Genomic DNA, 21,896 nt, shown 5'->3' on the forward strand with positions numbered 1-21,896 from the left:
AAAAAAAGAAATTCATGATAGAATCAGTTGTGAAATTGTAATTGTGAAGTGAGCGAAGGAAAATCATTAGATTAACATACCTCGTTAATGTAAATGACTTTTATGTTGAAATAGAATTATGAACTTACCAGTGGTAACGGAAATATAAAAAAACGAATAAAAGAAATCATTCATGTTAGGATCAGTTGTGAAATTGTAATTGTGAAGTGAGCGAAGGAAAATCATTAGATTAACATACCTTGTTAATGTAAATGACGTTTATACTGAAATAGAATTATGAACTTATCAGTGGTAACAGATATATAAAAAACCGAAAAAAAAGAAATCATTTATATTAGAATCAGTTGTGAAATTGTAATTATGAAGTGAGCGAAGGAAAATCATTAGATTTATATGATTAAAACTGTTTGCTCCCTTCGCAGTCATCCAACTAGTCTTGGTGTCAGGGTTGCCAAGTAGGCCTTTTCGGGCCCCAAAAAACTCCAAAATTTGGCATTTTCCCCGTGCTAAATACCTAAATTTGTTCTTTTTTAAATTCTTTAGCCTTAAATGCTATATTTTCGGCCTTTTTCTACTATTAGGTTGGCCTTTTAAAGCTGCAGTTGATCAGACATTGGCCTTTTCTCATTTGGAAAACCTGGCAACCCTGCTTGGTGTAAACATTTGTTTCGTTTAGCTATGTGAGAAAATGTCATAGTCCCACTACTTTTCCACATTGATAAATCAGTTTATTGACGTCCTAACCCAAAGGAAAAAGGTAAGTTCAACATTTCTAACCCATTTCTATTTGAATGAAGCTGTCAATTGCAATAAATAGGCTTACGTTTTAGCGAGTTACTTAAGATAGACTGCCCGGTAGGCCTAAACCCAGCCTACCATGGAATTTTGTAATCGAATAAGTTTTATTAATTTCAGGAGTGAATTTCACTCCAGAATTGATTTATGTGAAAGAATAAAGGGTAAAGTATATAGGAGGTTGGCCAGTACACCAGCCACCCGTTGAGATACTACCGCGGGAGAGTTATTGGGTCCTATGACTTTCTAGATATCTCTGGTTATGGCCCATTTGTCCTTTACTTACTTATACACCAAACAGTCTGGCCTATTCTTTCCACATTTTCTTCTTCCCTCATACACGTGTCAACATTGATATAACCCAAAAAATTAGGGGCTACTTTCCTCTTGATAAGGGTAGAAGAGACTCTTTAGCTATGGCAAAATCAAACCATTGCTCCCTAGTCTTGGGTAGTGCCATAGCCACTGTACCATAATCTTTCACTGTCTTGCTTGAGGATACACTCGAGAACGCTATTCCATCTGTTTCCTTACTTCCTTTCCTCACTGGGTTATTTTCCCTGTTGGAGGCCTTAGGCCTATAGCATCCGGTAATTTTTTATTGTATTACAGGGTGAGATTTCGAACAGAAAATATAAGTTTTCCTATAGTAATTAACGTGATTTAACCGAATTTGCTGTTCATTTCAATCGGAAACAAACAGATCAACCAATTCGGCTAACTTTGAGTTGCACAGTGTCACTTCTCTTATGAATGTACTGCGAACGATAACATTAGCAACGTTACCAATAATACACAGTGTTACCAACGTTGACGTATGGTACACAGAGTTACCAACGGCACGTTGACATTACTAAAGATAGTAATGATAGATATTTCCTTATGAATTTTAAATAATTTCTCCATATAAGTTTTACCCAATATATAAAAAGTACAAAAAGGGCACAGAACCTAACAAACCCACCTAACCTAGCCTAGTAGTATGACAGGTCACAAAATAACATTTGATCTACATCGGACGTTGGCAGCACTGGTTACTATATTTTTTCATGACACAATCTTTGCAACGGTGCCTCCAAAGTTTATTCAGATATACTGTTTTGTATTTTCCTCCGGTTATTATAATTTCAAGAAGGTAATGAATAGAGATGAAAAAGCTTGTTTTACGTTTATATAACGATTCCCCAGTATGTTTTCCCCACCCAAAACCCCGAGTTCCCACTGGGGGTCCCCCATTATCGGAGGATATAGATGTATATATATTTCTGAAACTATTCATTTGCGACGGGAACGAGTGTCATTTTCGAAGAGAGCGTAATTTTTTCTATAAGAAAAAGTAGTTGTTTTCCTAGGTTACATCGCCCTGTAATACACTACAATGAAACCTAGCATCCTACTTTTTCGTCTAGGGTTGTCACTTAGTAAGTAATAATAATAATGTCCACCCAATCGAAAAATAGTTACGGCAAAAAGGTTGCACAGCGTATGTCAGAACCTTAGAAAATGATCTTATGGTAGGTGACCTATTATTTATGAATTGGATTATACGTATTTTCGAATTTTATGATATGACATGGCGATCCAAGTCGTGTTAGGTGCTGATACCTTAGGCTAGGACAGGGATTTCTTTATATCTTAAGCCAGTGGAAGACAAAGTTGGTTTTATCCATTAAAATTGCATGGTAGTTATATAATTCTTTTATTTATTGTCAAATCTTTTAATCATATATTTTTTTAACTGATTTTGCAATTTGTCCATTTATGACCATGAATATTGGTTCAAACCACCTGTTTATAACTTGCCATCCCACATTTAGAAATAATTAATGTGGATCCGAGTGGGAAAGTATGAGCGATGGCCATTTAACCCCCAGACAACCTTTGGTTTCAGAGAACTCTTTCGCTTCCCATAGCAAAGCGGCGCAGCACTTACTACTTGTGGTGAGTCTAGTTCTTGTGACGTTTTGTGTCATTTTTGGCGCTCCTTTGCGGCCTTTGGGTTACCCCACAGAGGAACAGTTTGTAGAGATGCTGAAGTTATGGGCAATGCAGGAGAGCACAGCTCCCTCTACTAGGATTGTTATGACCTTTCCCTCTGAGAATCTGGAATGGAGTTCCTTCCAGTAGGTCTCCTGCCCCAAGCTGATGCTTCCTCTGCAGCTCCTCTCGCATCGGAGAAGTTTCATACTTGCGATCCTCCCGCGGTGAGCATGCAAGCTGAGCCTGCTTGGAACACTGATCTCGCTTGGCAGGGGAAACCTCTCTCTCCTCCACCCTACAGAGTTGGTCACCCTTCTTGCCAGCATAAGAGGGCTTCCTCACTTGAATGGTCCCCCCCCCCCCCATCGAGTTCCTTGTAAACGGGTATGTGATTGCCTTGCTCTAGCTCTTCAGGGCATCCTGGTGATCGTGACAACCGACTCCCTGTAGTTGCATCCCCCTTTCATCATGCTGCGCAGGGACCTTGAGTTTGTGAGTCTCACGAGTGCTAGATCTCTGGGGTCTTGCCTTAGCTGACTTTGCCTTGTTTACCATCTTCTGAGCGCGCACGCTCTGCTTTTGGCATGCACAAGGCAACTCGCCAATCGCATATCAGTGCTCTTGAGAGTGATTGTGCACCTGTATGTGATGTTTCGGCTTGTGAACCAACAGTTCGTTGCTTCAGAACTGAGACTAGTACTCTAGTGTGCTCTCGTCAGCCTCGCTTGTGCGGTTACACGCAAGGTCCTGTTCCTGACGGAAGTCTGCTCACTTCTCCGTATGTGCGTGCCACTACTGGGGTGCTTGCTTTGACAGAAGTTGGTCCTAGCAATCAGTGTGAACGTGAACACCGCTCTTGCGGCCATCTCTTTGTTCGCGAAGGATGCACCATGGTTTGAAAATGCGTTAGAGCTGTTAAGTAGGCTGGCACCGGCCCTGCTTCAGGCTATTTATCAGGGAATTACCATCAACCTATTCAAATCCCCCTCTCGTTATCAAGATCTCCTAAGGAGTTCGAGCCCTACTTTGAACCCTCGGCGTATGCTTCTCCTCCCCCCTCAGATTCTCCTTTGAGTTTTCGTCACTCGTCTAGATAACAGCGGCATCTAGACATTAAGGCAGATCACAGACGAGCCTGATCCTATGCGGGAAAAAAACTGGGTATTATCTACGATCAAGTGATGAAGATACCAAGGAGACCGAAACAAGAGACGCCTCCTCCACGGGATACCTTTCACCCCAGACTCTTTTTTGTTGGAAAGGCTTCTGGAGGTTTGGAGACCTGTCATCGACCTCTCCGCTCTGAACGAGTTTTAAGATGGAGACGGCAGAAACGTGATCACACTGGATGTAAATGACTACGCGTCAAGGAAGTGCCTAAGATTCATCCTTCACATGAGGATTTACCAGTTTCAGGTACTGTGCTTCGGCTTGTCCACAGCACCTCAGGTGTTCACCCTAATCTTAATCTGGGCCCTTACCAATAGCATCTGTTTTCATTATCTAGATGATTGGTTGATTCTCATAGACTCGGTGGAGACCCTTCTCTGACACCAAGATGGACTTCTCGCTTTTTGGCATGATCTGAGGATCAAGATAATTTTTGAAAAGTCTTATCTCCAACCTGCACAGAAACTGGTATTCCTCGGGATGCAAGTACGGTAGACCGCCAAAAAGTCAGGGTTTTACCGTGCCAAAACGGAATAGACTTGGAAGCGGCATTTCCCTTTCTTTCGCAAGACTCGTTGCACACACACCTGTGGCTGCGCCTGTTGGGCCACCTGACCTCCCTGGAACGTCTGTTACTGAATGGCAGTCTTCAGATCTGATCTCTTCAGTGGTAACTGAAGACTTTTTAGTCTCAGCACAGGGATCCTCGGGACCTTTTGGTACTGGTAGGGTCAGAGCAAAAGAGCGACTTGAGTTGGTTGGTAGCAGATACCAACTTAATCGAAGGAATAGTTCTCTCTCCTCCCCCGGATTTGATGGTCTTCACAGGTGCGTCAAAAGAAGCGTGGGGTGCTCACCTGTTGCAACACATGACCTCTGAGCTATGCCCCTGATTCTGATCGGCAGTGCCACATAAACCTCCTGGAAATGAGAGCAGCCTTTCTTGCTCTTAAATACTTCCAACACTCCTTTCAGGTCACTCGGTATTATTATTATTACTTGCTAAGCTACAACCCTAGTTGGAAAAGCCAGATGCTATAAGCCCAAGGGCTCCAATAGGGAAAATAGCCCAGTGAGGAAAGGAAATAAGGAAAAACTTCTAGAGAAGTTTAAGAATAATAATAACTTTAAAATAAATCTCTCATATATAAACTATCAAAACTTGAAAATAACAAGAGGATAAAAACTTAAAAATAACAACATAACATAGTAGTGTATCTGAACAAACAATGACGTACTTTTTCACGACTGCTCTACCAACTAACTGTAGAAATACTGCGATGGACAATTTTGACATCCCTGTCACTCCAGTTTATTCCGGAGAAAAAGAAAATTTTGGCAGATAAACTGAGCAGGAAGACTCTGATAGTTGGCTCTAAATGGTCTTTACATCTTTGGATAGCCAACGAAGTCCGGGCTTTGTGGGGTCGCCAATTATAGACCTGTTTGTGCCGTCTCTCAACCGGAAACTTTCAGTGTACTGTTTGCCAGTACCAGATTCCCAGACATTATATCCATGGGACAATCTAGTCGTCTACGCGTTCCCCCTCTGTCTGTTGAGGAGACTCAACAAGGTGAGGGCATCGCAAAACCTTTTGATGACCCTAATAGCTCCGATGTGTCAACAAGCAGAATGGTATCCAGTCCTAACACTTATGCTCACAGAGGTACCGAGGGAGTTGCCTCCCCTCCAGTACCTGGTCCGGCAGCCACTCGCACGTATAACATAGGGCAGTCGCTTCCCTATGACTTCATGCCTGGAGGTTATCCAGCATCTCTCGTAGAGAGGTTTTTCATACGCTGTAGTGAAGCGTCTCTGGATACCCGTGTAAGTCTTCTATCGCCATCTATCATGCGAAGTGAGCTATCTTCTGTGTTAGGTGTCGTGGAAAAGGGTGTCTCTCCTCTAGATACTGTACCACTATTTGTTCCTACACTTGATACAAACCCTCATTCTTTACTATAGGAGATATTCTAGCGCGAGCTGGAAAATACGGCAGAAAAACCTTAACAAGGTCGTTAACGACCGGGCAGGTAGTTACCCACCTGTTACTGGTGGGGGCACCGCCGGTCGGTAGCTGCTGTTTACATTCAATCGAATTCTAGCCGTCGCAGTGGTAACTCCGCTGCTGCTGCTTTTATTTGACTGGCAGACTAGCCTTTCTTTTTGGGTTTTTTGATTAATCCTTTTTTCTTTTTCTTTGTTAGATGTGATGTCCTCTATTATGAGGTAGTGTTCCGGGCACCTTTATGTCGTCGCTGGAGGTGGTTCCTCTTTCTCTATGCCCTGGGTACAGAGGTTGTAGGTGTTCTGAAGGCTCCCCCTGCCAAGTATGTAGAAGTGGTCGCCCTCTCAGTGGGAGAAGTTTGAGAGACTTAGATAGGAAGTCCTAGAAGGACTCTTTACCTCCAGGATCGCCGTCGAAGGTAAGGAGTTACGGACCTCTTCCTCTGCCTCTCGATCTCTCCCTTCAGATTTTTCCTCTCTTCCTTGCCTTCCTCCCTCCGGGGGTGAAGTCGAGGAAGAGTGGCACCGTTGATTTAACCCCCACTCCTCTTGGTCAGCGGATCACGTTGCCTTCCCCAGTGGGGCAATACTTTCCGCCACTGGGAATGACTGTTACTGCTTCCATTCCAGATCATGTATGAGCGGTATGGCCTGCCCTTGGACTTCCTGGTACTCCTTCGGAGGAAGTTTGGAACCAGTTCCTCGCTGGCAAGGTAGTGCCTCAGGTCCCTTCTGTTTTGGAACCCTCTGGTGTTCCGGACTTCGCCTACCTCCCATCAACTCAGTCGGCACCCACGGAAGTTTTAGTGGATATAGTAACTTCAGCTCCTGCGGCGCCTACTTTGCACTCCGTTGCGCATCTACAAATTACAACATCGCGAGCGCAAACATCGCAGTACCTCCTCCTCCTCCTCCTCCTCTTCATTGTCCTTGCCCTCTTCGGAGGCTAGGAGGGAGAGAGAGAAGAGGAAAAGGAGAGCTCGCTCTCCTTCGCCCAGACGTTCTCGTCGGAGACACAGGCGACATAGGAAGAGACATCATCGTTCTCGCTCTTCCTCGCCTTCTATCTCTTCACAGGATGTCTTGCCGCAAGACTATAAGCGCTCTCGTCACAAACATAAGAAGAGCGCTTCCTCCTCGTCATCGCCCTCTTCGGAGGTCAGGAGGGAGAGAGAGAAGAGAAAAAGGAGAGTTAGCGCGCCTTCTCCTAGATGTTCTCACCGAAGAGACAGGCGATATAGGAAGAGACATCATCATTCTCGCTCTTCCTTGCATTCTGTCTCGCCTCGAGACTATAAGCGCTCTTGGCACAAACCATCGCTCTGCCTCGCTGTCGTCTTTCTCTTGCGCGGGATCATCTAAGAAGCCAGGAGGGCGGCCAAGGGCAAAGCACGTCCTGACCTCGAACCCTCTTCTTTGCATAATAGTTTGAGGGTCTCCGTTTGCTCTAGAAAAGTCAGAAAGAGCGCTTTTCCTCGCTTTCAATCCTTATCTTCAGAGAAGATCGCTCTCGCCTTCAACTTCTCGATCTCTGACTGTTTTGGGTCTCGTGACGAGGAAACTTTGGTTTCCCGGTGCGCTATCGTTTCGTTTTCTCGCAACTCAAGTTGCTGAAACCTCGAGCTTTCATGCATTTAGTCACGCTGACACTTCGGTGTCTCGTGACAATGGAAACTTCCGTTTCCCGTTGCTCTGGCCCTTCGGGTTCTTGCAACACAACCTCTAGGGGCACACATGATCACGCTGAACCTTCGGGTTCTCGTGAGACAAGTCACCAAGAGTTTTACTCTTATGACAGAAAGTCTTCGGACTCGTCGCACGGAGTGTTTGCGTGCGCTCAACCAATACTGCGCCCATGACCATCAAGAGTTTTACTCTTATGGCAGAGTCTCCAGACTCCCGTCATGCAAGGTGTTCGTACGCAATTAGCGCTACACACGCAAATCTCCGGTCATACACTCGTGGCGTCAATCCCTCGCTCTCGTGTTTCAGACAGGACAACCTCCCCAGTTCCTTTGCCCCTTAATGAGTTAAGGATTACGAGTCTCTCGAAAACCTCGGAAGAAGATGCAGGGGATCGGCCCTTCTTCTCTTCGGTTGAGAGCTGAAGGAAAAGGTGAAATGTGTTAAAGAAGCTAAAAGAAAACACCCAGATAGCAGCGACGTAGAACACAATGCTGATGGCTTCGGCCGCTCTGTTCGTTATCCTGCGCTTCATGTAGCAGCTCATGAGCTGCCCATGTTACGAGGTAGCACTCGTTGTCAACCTGCAACTTGATCAACTTGTTGTTGGGAAACATAGGTTGCTGCCAGGAGGTTCGCCTCCAGGGGTTAGAGAACCTCCCCTTACGAGGGAGTGATAACCTTCCTTGGAATTGGGCTGCGTGAGAGAACCACCCCCCCCTTCCGAGGGAGAGCTTCCCCACTTCAGCCATTCAGCAACCTTCCCTCCTTCGTGAAGAGTTGCGGACAGCTCAATGAGTTTTACCTCTGCTATCTCATCCCCAAAGACTGTGCTTTCTCCCCTTGAGCTGGGGAAAAGCAAGTCTAAGGCTTGTTCCTCCTTCAAGGGGAACTTCTCCCTTGTTCACGAGAGTGATTATTGCGCCTACGTTTTTCCCATAAAACTGGGAGAAAACTTGTCTTAGGCGATGTCCTCCTTCGGGAGAACTTCTCTCTCGTTCGCGAGAGGGAGATTATTACGCCTACGTTTTTCCCATAGGACTGGGAGAAAACTTGTCTCAGGCGAGGTCCTCCTTCGGGAGGACTTCTCTCTCGTTCTCGAAAGAGAGATTACGCCTATGCTTTTTTCCCAGAAAACTGGGAGAAAGCTTGTCTTAGGTGATGTCCTCCTTCGGGAGGACTTCTCCCTCGTTCACGAGAAAAAAATTATTACGCCTACACTTTTTCCCATAGAGCGGGGAGAAAACTTACCTTGGGCGATATCTTCCTTCGGGAGGACTTCTCCCTTGTTCGCGAGAGAGAGTTTATTACACCTACGCTTTTCCCCACAGAGCAGGGAGAAAGCTGGTTTTAGGCGATCTCCTTCAGGAGAACCTTCCTCCCATTCATGAAAGAAATCTTGTAGGAGTTTGCTGATCCACTCTCCTCCCCCTTGCGCTTTTGGTTCTTCTCCAGGGGCGAAGCGAGAGCCTTGTTATAAGCGACGTTCTCCTTCGGGAGAACAAACCTACCCTGCGGAGGAGTGTTCTTCATCCCTGATGTTCTGCTCCTCGTGCTGTAAGGAGACGTCTTTTTGAACCTACTGGTTCTCCTCACGTTGACCCCTCGGGGTCTCGTGACGATCACCCAGAGGACATGGAAGGCTCTCTTCTTATAGTGGGTAACATGTCCATGCTGCAGAGGAGTGTGTCTAACCAGTTTGGGAAAGAACAAATCCTTTGGAGGTGTACAGGTTTTTACAGGGTGCCCAAATCTGTAAAGCTGCAATTATGAACTACTGTACATTGTATAACTTTCGATGTAAAATAGGAGTTGTTGGGTATTTTCTATTTAGTTTGAATGAATTGGACATTCATTTGTGTTGTAAATATTTGGTTAACTTATTATAAATCCCATAAATCTAGTAATAATTGAAGTCCATACTGGAAACCATGGTTTTCAGGTCAGGTCTGGATTAGTGGGTCCAGGGTGTGGTGTCCAAAATTTGGTTGTGATGTAGCATGATTGTTCAAATATGACTACAGGTAATAGACATTTTGACAAGAGTTTGGAGTTCTCTGATTTTATTTATGATAGGGCGACGAGAGACTTGTCTGTGTTGATTGGATTTTAGGTGGGTAGTTTCATGAGTTGTAATTTTTAAATACTACATACAGTACTAGAAAATAAATAACTATGGTACCACATTGTTTTAGATTTACTATACTGTATAGGCTATCACTCTGTGATGCTTAGTTTAGTTTTAGATGTTCAGGGGTGTATTGTGATTTCAGTACTTCTTGTAATTATGTTCCTGAAATGATTCATTTTACACACTTTTACTGATGCAGAATTAATGAACATTATTTTTTTTCTTACAGATGCACGATGCCAGTAAGAGGTAGCAAGATACAAAAGCGGACCAATGAAGGAGGGCAGAACTTTAACTTGGGTAGCCGCAGTGGCAACCTTGATCTCTCCATCAGGCATCAGCTCGGACATTTTGCTTCTCCCGGCTTTGATCCTCCTAGCCTTGTGAGTTGATTACCACTTTATGGCATGCAAAGTTCCTTTAACTCTTTTACCCCCAAAGGACGTACTGGTACGTTTCACAAAAGCCATCCCTTTACCCCCATGGACGTACCGGTACGTCCTTGCAAAAAAATGCCTTGAAAATTTTGTTTTTTCATATTTTTGATAATTTTTTGAGAAAATTCGGGCATTTTCCAAGAGAATGAGACCAACTTGACCTCTCCATGACAAAAATTAAGGCTTTTAGAGCAATTTAAAAAAAATATACTGTACTGCAAAATGTGCTGGGAAAAAAATAACCCCCTGGGGGTTAAGGGTTGGAAATTTCCAAATAGCCTGGGGGTAAAAGGGTTAAACTATTAAAGCTAGATGGTGATTATGTACCGCTTAGTAAAAAAGCAAGGGGGAAAAGACGATGAGGCAACTTGTTGAAAGGCACTATTTGAAATTCATATGGTTAAAGTCAAATTCATGCCTTTTCCTATCGCTGTCTGATCTTACAGCAGGAATGAATGGCTTATGTACTGATAAGGGAAAAGTTTTTGTATTGTTAACCCTTTTACCCCCAGGCTATTTGGAAATTTCCAACCCTTAACCCCCAGGGGGTTATTTTTTTCCCCAACACATTTTGCAGTATATTTTTTTTTGCTCTAACAGCCTTAATTTTTGTCATAGAGAGGTCAGGTTGGTCTCATTCTCTTGAAAAATGCCTGAATTTTCTAAAAAAATTATCTGAAATATGAAAAAAAATTTTTTTATAGCATTTTTTTGCAAGGACGTACCGGTATGTCCATGTGGGTAAAGGGATGGCTTTTGTGAAATGTACCAGTACGTCCTTTGGGGATAAAAGGGTTAAGTGATTGTCAAATGAGTTCCTTTGAATGAGTAGTGTGTGAATCTCCTGTATGAAATTAATTTTATTTAAGAAATTCTCCTTAAATGTTTATATGATATTTTTAGTAATTCAGAATGCATAGGAAGGTATAAATTAGTATGAGAAAAGTGTATGGATAAGATAGAGATTATAGTTGGATGTTGGTGGTACAGTATAACTACTCATAGAGGGTAGTAAAAAGGGATTTTGACATAGGAAAAATCTATTTCTGGGCGAGAGACCTGTGCCGCCCAGTGAAATGCTCCTTTTACATCATTTCTAAGGTAATAACTGCTATGAATTTTACCAGAGAAAAAATTGTATAGGAATGCTAGGTTGAACCCAGCTCGCTCACCTATTAAGGTGTCGGTATAAATAACCGGGGCGTGATAAATCACAACCAGAGGTCTCGCATCATTTAGAGAACTCCTGTCAACATCCCCGAACAGCGAGGAGCCGTTCAACAACCAATACTACGAACGAGCCCACCCACGCTAGTGACGTCACTCCTTTTCATAGCACCTGCTTGAACGCTGTTATTCTTTTGTGGTGTGTGTAAAAAGAAACTAATGAATGGGCTCAAGTAGAGAAAGATGAAAGTGAAATAAAAATCTGCATGAGAAATTAAAGTTATGAAGCAGTTACAATTAATTTTTCAATATTTAACTTAGCCGGTGATTATATAAGCTGCAACTCTGTTGCTCGACAGAAAACTCTACGTTAAAAATCCGCCTGCGATCGCTATGCAGGTAGGGGGTGTACTTCAACAGCGCCATCTGTCGTGCAGGTACTCAGTACTCAATGTAAACAAAGAACTCAATTTTCTCTCTGTCGGGCTACCGGCAAGACCTACTAATTCGCTGTTGCTAACTGGATTTGTTTTCACAAATATTGGTGAAGTACACTATTCTAGTTTTGAGCTTTCGCTATGCATGTGTTTTTATCTTCATCTCAAAACTTGAAATCGTTTTGGATAGATTTAATTATGGTGACAAAGAGAGTATGGACTTTCTTTCACTTTTAAATGGCCGACCCTTCCCTTAGACGGAAGTGTGTTTAGGCTTTTAGTAATTATCTTATCACGTTATAGATTTTCCTCTATATATTTTATATCTCTCTGCCTTTATTAGGCCTCTTCGATTAACTTTCCATTTTTTATAAACATATAAAATACATTTTAATGCTTTGTTTATATAGACTTTTCCTGAGAGTAGGCGGTCCTAACTTGGAAACCGAAGTTAATCAACATTGAGCCCTTTATATCGTCTTCAGCTTTTAAAGGATTTAAAACTTTTTAAATGTAATATTTTATGAAAGAATTTCTTTGATAGTCTTCGTACTGTTTTCAAAGATGAACTAACGTTTAGTTTTTTATGCTACGCAGTTGTTGACGTTCAGGACGTTCAACATGCGCTCTATCGTTACGATAGAGAGAGAGTGTATCACGGTTTCACTTTGCAGTAAGAGTAAATCGATTCTGACGTTTTGTTCATTCTTTCTTAGCTTAAATGTTTTAGATTCTAATTTAAAGAAACTTTTTATTTGAAAAACCTTTCAGTTTTTTCCTTTAGTCAAATAACATGTTTTTTTGACGATATATAATTGAGCTCTTCTCTTAGGTGCGAAATCAAGAGAGAAAGAGAGAGAGAGATAGAGACGGAGGGAGAGAGAGGAGAGAAAACGTTCCGTTCAAGCGGGTAACGTTGTTCTCGTGTTACTCTCGTCCCTAGTCTCTGTACGGGGAGGAAGGATAAAACGTTTTTAGGTTTTTATTCTCGTCCCCAGGCTATGTGCGGTGAGAGATTGAAAACGTAGTTATATGAACTAGTGTTTAGTCTCTTTCCCAGCCACTGATTTTTCTTTTTATCTTAAAATATGTTTTCTGTTTTTTGCTGGTATTATGAGCTTGCATTATACGACTAATTTCGCAATTACTACCTTTTAATGAAGGGTAGAATTGCGTGTTTCAGGTAGAATAAGTGCAAAACAGAAAATCGAAGTGATAAAGTGATATGCGCAAAGTGTTACAGTGTTGCGTCCGAGGCGCAAAGTGTTACAGTGTTGCGTCCGAGGGTTCGTCTGTTCGTGCCTGTCGTTCACCTAGTCCGGGACCTCTTGCAAGCTCCCAAGCCCAGGGGAGAAGTAATGTCAAAAGACTTATGGGTTCGAGAGGCCTTGACCAACGAACAGACGTTTTCCCTCTATGGTATCGGGTGTTTCTTACCAAGATCTCCCCTACCATAAGACGAGAGAGACGTTGTTTCTCCTCGCCATCCGTAGGCTTTTCGCATAAGAAACCTGTCACAAGGTTTCGAAGCCCTTAAGCGAAAGTCAGTCCTTTCAGGACAGGTCCAGCGTCCTGGTTACAGCCATTAGGACAGCTCTGACCCTATGCAGTCATCGGATAACTGCTCGCCGCCTAACAAAAGCGTAACACAGACTCCGAAAGTCTTTTTTTGTAGGCAAAGTGTTGCGGTCACAGACGTTACCCTCGTCTATTACCACAACCATTTCCGTTGATCCTTAAGGGGTTGTATGGCAAAACATGCAGTATATGCTTGCCTCCCTTATGGAAGACTATTCTGCCAATTAGTCCGTTGAGTCTAGCCGTTTATCTCATCGATATCCTGGCTTTCAGCCAACCTAACGTTCCTTTGTGCTTACTGTTGACGTTGGCGTAGCTTAGTCACGTCAGTCAGGTTGTTTAGAACCACACTCGATGCGGTCTCGTGTGGTTTTTCAGCCGCATTTGGACGTTAGGCCACTGGCTGATGCTCCTGTTGACGTTCTAGACGTTCACTAACAATCGGAGTTGACTTGTTTTGACGCTGTGCGTCAACCTCCGCATTCTAGAGTTGTTTTGACTGCTCAGTTTAGGCAGTCAAAGCAGTCTCGAGTGGACGCTGTACGTCCTCACGCACCTGTTGTGGTTGACAGTTCACAGACTGTCAAGCAGTTACATGACGTTGCGTTCTGGTCCGCTACTAATGCACCAGTGAGAGACTCAGCTTTTATCGGACAAGGTTCTTGTAGATGAGGAAGTTGCTGTTCTCCCTCCTACTGATATTCCCTTGAGGACTCTGTCAGATGGAGAGGAGCCTTAAGCTGCTTAGCCTCCTATGGACTTTAATTAAATCATGATGATTTTTTTAAGGATCTTCGTCCGGATCTTGTAACTGCTGCTCCTCGTTCGCCTAAACGTCAGAGCTTACACTAGGCCTAGCTACTTCGAAGCCGTTGTTTTTAAGCTAGTGCTCTCTCGCTCTCCTAGAGAGCTTTACGTTTGCTAGGCGACTGGTTTATCACCAGGAGGAGTTTGGGGGATACAGCCTTTGCTTTCCCTTCTTTTAAACTGGTTTATAGAGCGAGAGTCTGATATGACACGAGAGAAGTTCTCGGCTTGGGAGTTCATGCCTCTGCCCAGATAGACTTCTCAATTCTGGTAGACTCTCCCTGGCGCCTAGCCAGGAGACGCTCCAAGTTGTTTACAGGTCAACTTCTCAGCTGTTGTCGAGCCTTTGAAGTTTTGCTGTACTATTATGTCACGCATAACAAGGCTTTCAGGGATGGTAAACGGTTCCGCCTCAGTCGCTAACCCCGTCTGTTGCCACACCTGCTCCCGTAGACCCTAAATGGGCTTTGCTGCAAGACATGCAGTCCAAGCTTGCGTCCTTGATAGAGGACTTAAATGCGGAGAAGAACCTTCTGGCCAACAACCTTCCAACCGGTCGGTTGTGCGCCCTGTTGACGCTGAGGTAACCTACTCGCGTCTGCCAGTTGAGGTGGTTCCTCCACCGATGCGACCCAGTGTGGGTTGCCAGCCGCACGTTGACGTTAAGCGACGCTCGGAGGTGGTTGTTGACGTTCAGGACGTTCAACAACCAGCAGAGGTGACTTGTTGTGACGCAGTGCGTCAACCTCAGCAACCCGGTAGGGTGTTGACTGCACAACCCAGACGGTCTAGACAGTTTCGGGTTGACGCTGTGCTTCCACGCGCACCCATGGTTGTTGACAGTTCACAGACTGTGCAGCAGTTCCATGATATTGCGTCCGGCTCCGTCACGCATCCACCAGTGCGACCGGATTCAGCGAGTCAGACGTTGCCCACTCCGTTGCCGTTTCCTCATCAGTTTCGGATGAGGAACCCTCTGATGAGGACGTTGCTGAACAAGACGATCAGCCCCCAGCCCTGCTATCCATCCAGAAGATGCTGAAGAAGGAACGCTGCTCAGTCAGGCTGTGGATGAGTCTGGTAGGGACGCTGTCATCCGTGGATCAATTTGTGTCACTAGGAAGACTACACCTCCGTCCTCTTCTATACCATCTAGCTTTTCACTGGAAAAAGGACAAGACGCTAGAAGCGGTCTCGATCCCGGTTTCCGAAAAGATAAAGTCTTGTCTGACTTGGTGAAAGGACTATATCAACCTAAGAGAGGGTCTTCCCCTGACTGTTCAGACTCCCAACCACGTTCTCTTCTCGGACGCATCGGACGTAGGCTGGGGTGCGACATTAGACGGTCGGGAATGCTCGGGAATATGGAACTCGAGTCAAAGGACAATGCATTTCAACTGCAAGGAGCTACTGGCAGTACGTCTGGCCTGGAAAAGCTTCAGGTCTCTCCTTCAAGGCAAAGTGGTGGAGGTGAACTCGGACAACACCACGGCTTTGGCGTACATCTCCAAGCAAGGAGGGACCTACTCTCTGACGTTGTACGAGATCGCAAGGGACCTCCTCACCTGGTCAAAAGGTCTAGACATATCACTAGTAACGAGGTTCATCCAAGGCAACTTGAATGTCATGGCAGATTGTCTCAGTCGGAAGGGACAAATAATTCCAACAGAATGGACCCTCCACAAGGATGTATGCAAGAGACTTTGGGCCACCTGGGGCCAGCCAACCATAGATCTCTTCGCAACCTCGATGACCAAGAGGCTCCCAATATTTTGCTCACCAATCCCGGACCCAGCAGCAGTTCATATAGATGCCTTTCTCCTAGATTGGTCACATCTAGATCTATATGCATTCCCTCCGTTCAAGATTGTCAACAAGGTACTGCAGAAGTTCGCCTCTCACGAAGGGACAAGGTTGACGCTAGTTGCTTCCCTCTGGCCCGCGAGAGAATGGTTCACCGAGGTACTTCGATGGCTAGTAGACGTTCCCAGAACACTTCCCCTAAGGGTGGACCTTCTACGCCAGCCACACGTAAAGAAGGTACACCAAGGCCTCCACGCTCTTCGTCTAACTGCCTTCAGACTATCGAAAGACTCTCGAGAGCTAGAGGCTTTTCGAAGGAGGCAGCCAGAGCGATTGCTAGAGCTAGGAGAACATCCACCCTTAGAGTCTACCAATCGAAGTGGGAAATCTTCCGAAACTGGTGCAAGTCAGTATCCGTATCCTCGACCAGTACCTCTGTAACTCAAATAGCTGACTTCCTCTTATATCTGAGGAAAGAATGATCTCTTTCAGCTCCCACTATCAAGGGTTACAGAAGCATGTTGGCATCAGTCTTCCGTCACAGAGGCTTAGATCTTTCCAACAATAAAGATCTACAGGACCTCCTTAAGTCTTTTGAGACCACGAAGGAGCGTCGTTTGGTTACACCTGGTTGGAATTTAGACGTGGTACTAAGATTCCTTATGTCAGACAGGTTCGAACCGCTACAATCAGCCTCCCTGAAAGATCTCACCTTAAAGACTTTTCCTGGTATGCTTAGCCACAGCTAAAAGAGTCAGTGAGATTCATGCCTTCAGCAAGAACATCGGATTCTCATCCGAAACGGCTACATGTTCTACAACTTGGTTTTCTAGCCAAAAACGAGCTGCCTTCTCGGCCTTGGCCAATATCGTTCGATATTCCAAACTTATCGTATGGTTGGAAATGAACTAGAAAGAGTCTTATGCCCTGTAAGAGCTCTTAAGTTCTATTTAAAACGAACTAAACCTTTACGAGGCCCGTCTGAAGCTTTATGGTGTTCAGTTAAGAAACCATCTTTGCCTATGTCAAAGAATGCTTTATCCTATTTTATCAGACTGTTAATACGAGAAGCTCATTCCCATCTGAATGAGGAAGACCAAGCTTTGCTGAAGGTAAGGACACACGAAGTTAGAGCTGTCGCAACTTCCGTGGCCTTTAAACAAAATAGATCTCTGCAAAGTATAATCGACGCAACCTATTGGAAAAGCAAGTCAGTGTTCGCGTCTTTTTATCTTAAGAATGTCCAGTCTCTTTACGAGAACTGCTACACTCTGGGACCATTCGTAGCAACGAGTGCAGTAGTGGGTGAGGGCTCAACCACTACAATTCCCTAATTCCATAACCTTTTTAATCTTTCTCTTGAAATGTTTTATTATTGTTTTTGGGTTGTCCGGAAGGCTAAGAAGCCTTTCGCATCCTACTTGATTTGGCGGGTGGTCAAAGTCATTTCTTGAGAAGCGCCTAGATTAGAGGTTTTGATGAGGTCCTGTTGTATGGGTTGCAACCCTTGATACTTCAGCTCCTAGGGGTCGCTCAGCATCCTAAGAGGATCGCGAGGCTCCGTAAGGAAGACGTACTTAAAAAGGCAGAGTAATTGTTCAAGTCGACTTCCTTACCAGGTACTTATTTATTTTAAGTTTGTTATTTTGATAACTGCTAAAATGAAATAAAAAATCCTTAGCTCATAATAATGTAAACATTTATTGCTGGTCTCTACCCACCCCCCTGGGTGTGAATCAGCTTATATAATCACCGGCTAAGTTAAATATTGAAAAATGTTATTTTTATAATAAAATAAATTTTTGAATATACTTACCCGGTGATTATATATTAAAGGACCCTCCCTTCCTCCCCAATAGAGACGCAGTGGACCGAGGAGAAAATTGAGTTCTTTGTTTACATTGAGTACTGAGTACCTGCACGACAGATGGCGCTGTTGAAGTACACCCCCTACCTGCATAGCGATCGCTGGCGGATTTTTAACGTAGAGTTTTCTGTCGAGCAACAGAGTTGCAGCTTATATAATCACCGGGTAAGTATATTCAAAAATTTATTTTATTATAAAAATAACATTTTAATATGGATCGTTTGAGAATTGAAGATACTGTATTGATACCTGCAGATGTAATACCGCACTGTACAGTACTTAAGTGTAGCAAGGGAAGTTATGGTGGGAGACAAGGTTCTGTTAATGCTATGTTAAAGGAGGAAGACTACAGAGTACGTGAAAAGATTTGAAAGAACAATTTGTCTCTGGAAGTGTGTGTATTACTATTAAGCTGGTTCCCCCGCCAAAAAATTGGCTGGCTCTAGAGAATGGAATATACAGTGGTTGCTGCCCCATTCATTCATTAACTGCTGAATCAGGGATGAGTCTCCAAATCTCAAAACTTCCTTAACATTAACTTCTCCATGCACTTATATTGAAAGTTCGTCAAAAGTATGTCAAACCCTTCCATACACACTGAACTATAGTCAATTTCTATTAGCGATGCAGATTTACACCGACTCGCAGCGGTGCCCTTTTAGCTCGGAAAAGTTTCCTGATCGCTGATTGGTTGGACGAGATAATTCTAACCAATCAGCGATCAGGAAACTTTTCCGAGCTAAAAGGACACCGCTACGAGTCGATGCAAATCTGCCTCGATAAAAGAAATGAACTATAGTCACCTCTTATCTTGAGCTCATTCCTGCACTTCTTGGATTGAAGGGTTTTTCCTGTCCATTGTATCTTACACACCATCTATCCAGTTCTTTGTAGGTTATCGGTTCCACTTCCCTATTAAAACTTCACCAATGCATTGTCATACATTCTTTCCATGTACCCATTCCCCTCTCAAAATTTTCTTGATTTATTCTTTCACATACACTAACTATTTTACTAGTGTTACATTTCTCCCTATTTCTCATTATTAATTCTTATAGTAATACTTGCTATGCAAACAGCTTTATCCTATTTGTTCATATGCATAATACAAACCTTCGATCTGTATTAGGAGTGACTTCATCGAAGTAGGAAACTACCGTCTAAACTTTAAACGAGATAGTGGTAGTTAGTTAATAGTAATTGGGTAAGTGGGTGGTCAGGTCCCTCCCACACACTAGGTAACATAACCTTCACTTTGTCCTCTGCTGCCAAAGATTAAAGATCTACATTTTGGTGCCCTCATCTGGCTATTTTCATCTTTTGCTTTTTCCTTCAGTTCAGATATTGGTCTTGCAGTCTTCTCTGATGGATACTGTACTCCACTTCACTATAACTACTTATTGTAATTTCTCCAACCAACAGAGCATAATCTGTGGAGATAACCATTGCACACTCCATCAATGACTTTTTAATTAACAAGTGCAACACATCCTCACTTCTATTGTACAGCTGTCTTGCCTTCTTGTGTATGGTGTTGGTATCCAGTGTAATGTTCCTCCTACAGTCACTAATCAAAAGGGCAAATGCAGACTCCATCCTTACGATGGTGTTATTACGGGAGTTACAATCCCTTGCACTGTCTTGTCAAAAGTGATTTGTTCCAACACAGAGACTTACCTCGAACTACTTTCTTAGGAGGTACCTGGAATCTCCTCTCAACCAACCAGAGTTTTGTGTAGTTTACCCTAATTCCGTTTTCTGTGAGGACTACCCCAGGTGGAAGGATACGTGCCCTGAGGCTAGTCCCGAGCCAGGTCGGGCGTTAGCTTGGGTCTCGACCCTCAGTAAGTTCTCTGGTCACGTCGTGACATCATCTCGACGCTCTCCTTGTCTCAGTGCGACCCTTTGGGTCCTTGACTCGTGTCTCCCACGTGGTCCCCGCGTGGCCCGCTATTCTTTCCCTTGTTCTCTCGCGTGTCCGCTTGTTTTCCCTTGTGCTTTCCCTTGCGTTTGTAAAGTGTTCTCTTGCCCTTATTATCCTTTCCCGCAGCGTCCCTGTGTCTTGTGGTTTTGTGCTAGTGCGGTATGGAGCATCATCGCCGTTGTCCTGGGCCTAAGGCTGGAAAATCGTGTGGTGCGTTCTTATCTAAGCCTGAGGTGGACCCGCACTCCCTTTGCTCTTCATGCAGGGGTAGAGTTTGCTCTCCTTCGGACACGTGTCCGGAGTGTGCGTCGTGGACTGAAGTGCAGTGGGTGAAGTTTTGGACTAAGAAGAAGAAGTCGTCTAAACGTTCGCCCAGGAAGTCCAGCATTTCTTCGCCCGTGACGTCTACAGGAGAGAAGTCTGACAGGGTCCCTTCTTCATCCCCTACTCAGAGTAGGGGACGAGGTAAGTCCGTTGTGGGGAAGAAGCCGATGGTTCTTCCCTAGGAGTCGTGTCTTCGGGATTCTGGGGTTGCTGATCCTTTACAGGCAAGTGGGGGGCCTGATAGTTTTATTAGTGAGAGTCCGCAGGACGATGCCTTTGTGCATGGGGGGCACATCTCTTCGGACGACCCGATATGGAATAAGGATGTCCCTGTATCTTCACCAGCATCGTGGATTTATGTTTCAAGCGCCTTCGCAGCTGAAGGAGCCCCAGGAAAAGAAGATTCGCCGTTAGAAGATCCCCTCGGATGGGGCCCCCCGAGAACTCCCTGTAGGTCACCCTTGAGGGGGGAGGTCGGCCTTGGGTCCTGGTTCCAGAACGTTGATCGTCCGATATCTCTCCCAGCCCCTCTATCGGCGGTTCCCGACGTTTTCCTTCAGCCTTCGATATCCGGTATCCAGAAAATGGCGAAAGCGGACGTTCTCGTCTCTCGGAGTTGCTACGAGGAGTCGTCAGAGTCCTCGGAGGTAGGCTCATTCGTGTCGTCGTCGGAGGAGGCGTGGGGAAGACACCGTCGGAGGAGGGACAGATCCAGGAGACGGCGCTCCCCCTCGAGGTCCCGCTCTAGGTCATGGCATGGGAGGAAGCGGTCAAGGTCCCCGAAGAAGAAACCCAGGAAGAGTACTTCGCCGAAGGAGCAATGGGTCCTCATTCCCCGCAGTAAGCTCGTGGACTTTACTACTCTCCCGAGCGCTGCGGGTTGGCTTCCCGGAGACAGTCCTCCTAGAAGGGCCTCCACCAGCCATAGAATTGACCCTCACAAGGACCCAAGGAGCTCTTACGACAGGCATAAGACCTCGAAACGGGCTTCCCTTCCCGCCCAGCGGAGGGAGTCGCCTTTTCGGACGGGCAGCCTCGTCGAGTTAGCTCAGCCGAGCGATATGGAGGGACGGCTTCCTCCGTTGGGCAAAACCACGGAAGCCTCTTCCCCCTTGAAGAAAAGCAAACGGGGGACGGAGGTGCCCGAGCCCTCCGCAATGCCTGTCCTCAGACCACAGATTGGTGCGAAGGCCTCCGTCAGTACCGTTCCTCAACCTCGGACGGAGGGCGCGGACGGTGATACTGAAACCGCGCCAGCGAAGGACTCCGCTTATAGGAGGGTCATTGGTTTGATTCGCCATCACCACAGGATCGAGGAACCACTGCCTGCGGACGAGGATGCCTGGCGGTCTAGCCTTAATAGACTAATGGAGGAGCCTGTCCAACAGAAGCCCTCCTTAGCCATACCTGTAGCCAGAGATGTGAGACTTGGCCGTGCTCACATTGACAAAATTGTGGAACAGAACGCTGAAGGTTCCAATGGTCAAGGGTCCTCCAAGTTACTCCAGGGGCTGAAGTCCCAGGGGAAGTACTACTGGATGGAAGGACAGCCACAAGGTGCCAGCAAAGTGGAAGTCTCCTTGGAAGTCTTAGGTCAGGGAACTTCGGAGGACAGGGCTTCCTCGGCTCCTATCTGTTTTACTCCATCAGAGGCTACGATGATGGAGATGTCTAAAGATCTCGTCAACTTCGCCTCTTGGTTGGACTTGTGGGCCTCGACACTTGTAGGCATCTAGGCTTCCCCCGACACTGCAGTGCCGTCCAACCAAGCACTGCTGAAGGAAC

At 45.1% G+C, this 21,896-nt stretch overlaps 1 protein-coding gene across 8 annotated transcripts in view; it reads left to right on the forward strand.

Annotated features, from left to right (window-relative positions):
• The first annotated feature begins 601 nt into the window (after positions 1–601).
• The window catches only part of LOC137616710 (uncharacterized), a 198,471-nt gene continuing 177,176 nt past the window's right edge, over positions 602–21,896 (forward strand). For 7 of the 8 annotated variants that reach the window (XM_068346706.1, XM_068346705.1, XM_068346707.1 and 4 more), the window contains exons 1-2: positions 603–757; positions 9,997–10,150. In XM_068346706.1, the coding sequence (XP_068202807.1) occupies positions 10,004–10,150 (147 nt within the window). In that variant the 5' untranslated portion in view covers positions 603–757; positions 9,997–10,003. Of the gene's footprint in view, positions 758–9,996; positions 10,151–21,896 lie in introns of all 8 variants that reach the window. The other variant, XM_068346711.1, reaches the window with a different exon arrangement.

Source organism: Palaemon carinicauda, chromosome 22 (assembly GCF_036898095.1).
Source record: "Palaemon carinicauda isolate YSFRI2023 chromosome 22, ASM3689809v2, whole genome shotgun sequence".
Lineage (NCBI taxonomy): Eukaryota > Metazoa > Arthropoda > Malacostraca > Decapoda > Palaemonidae > Palaemon > Palaemon carinicauda.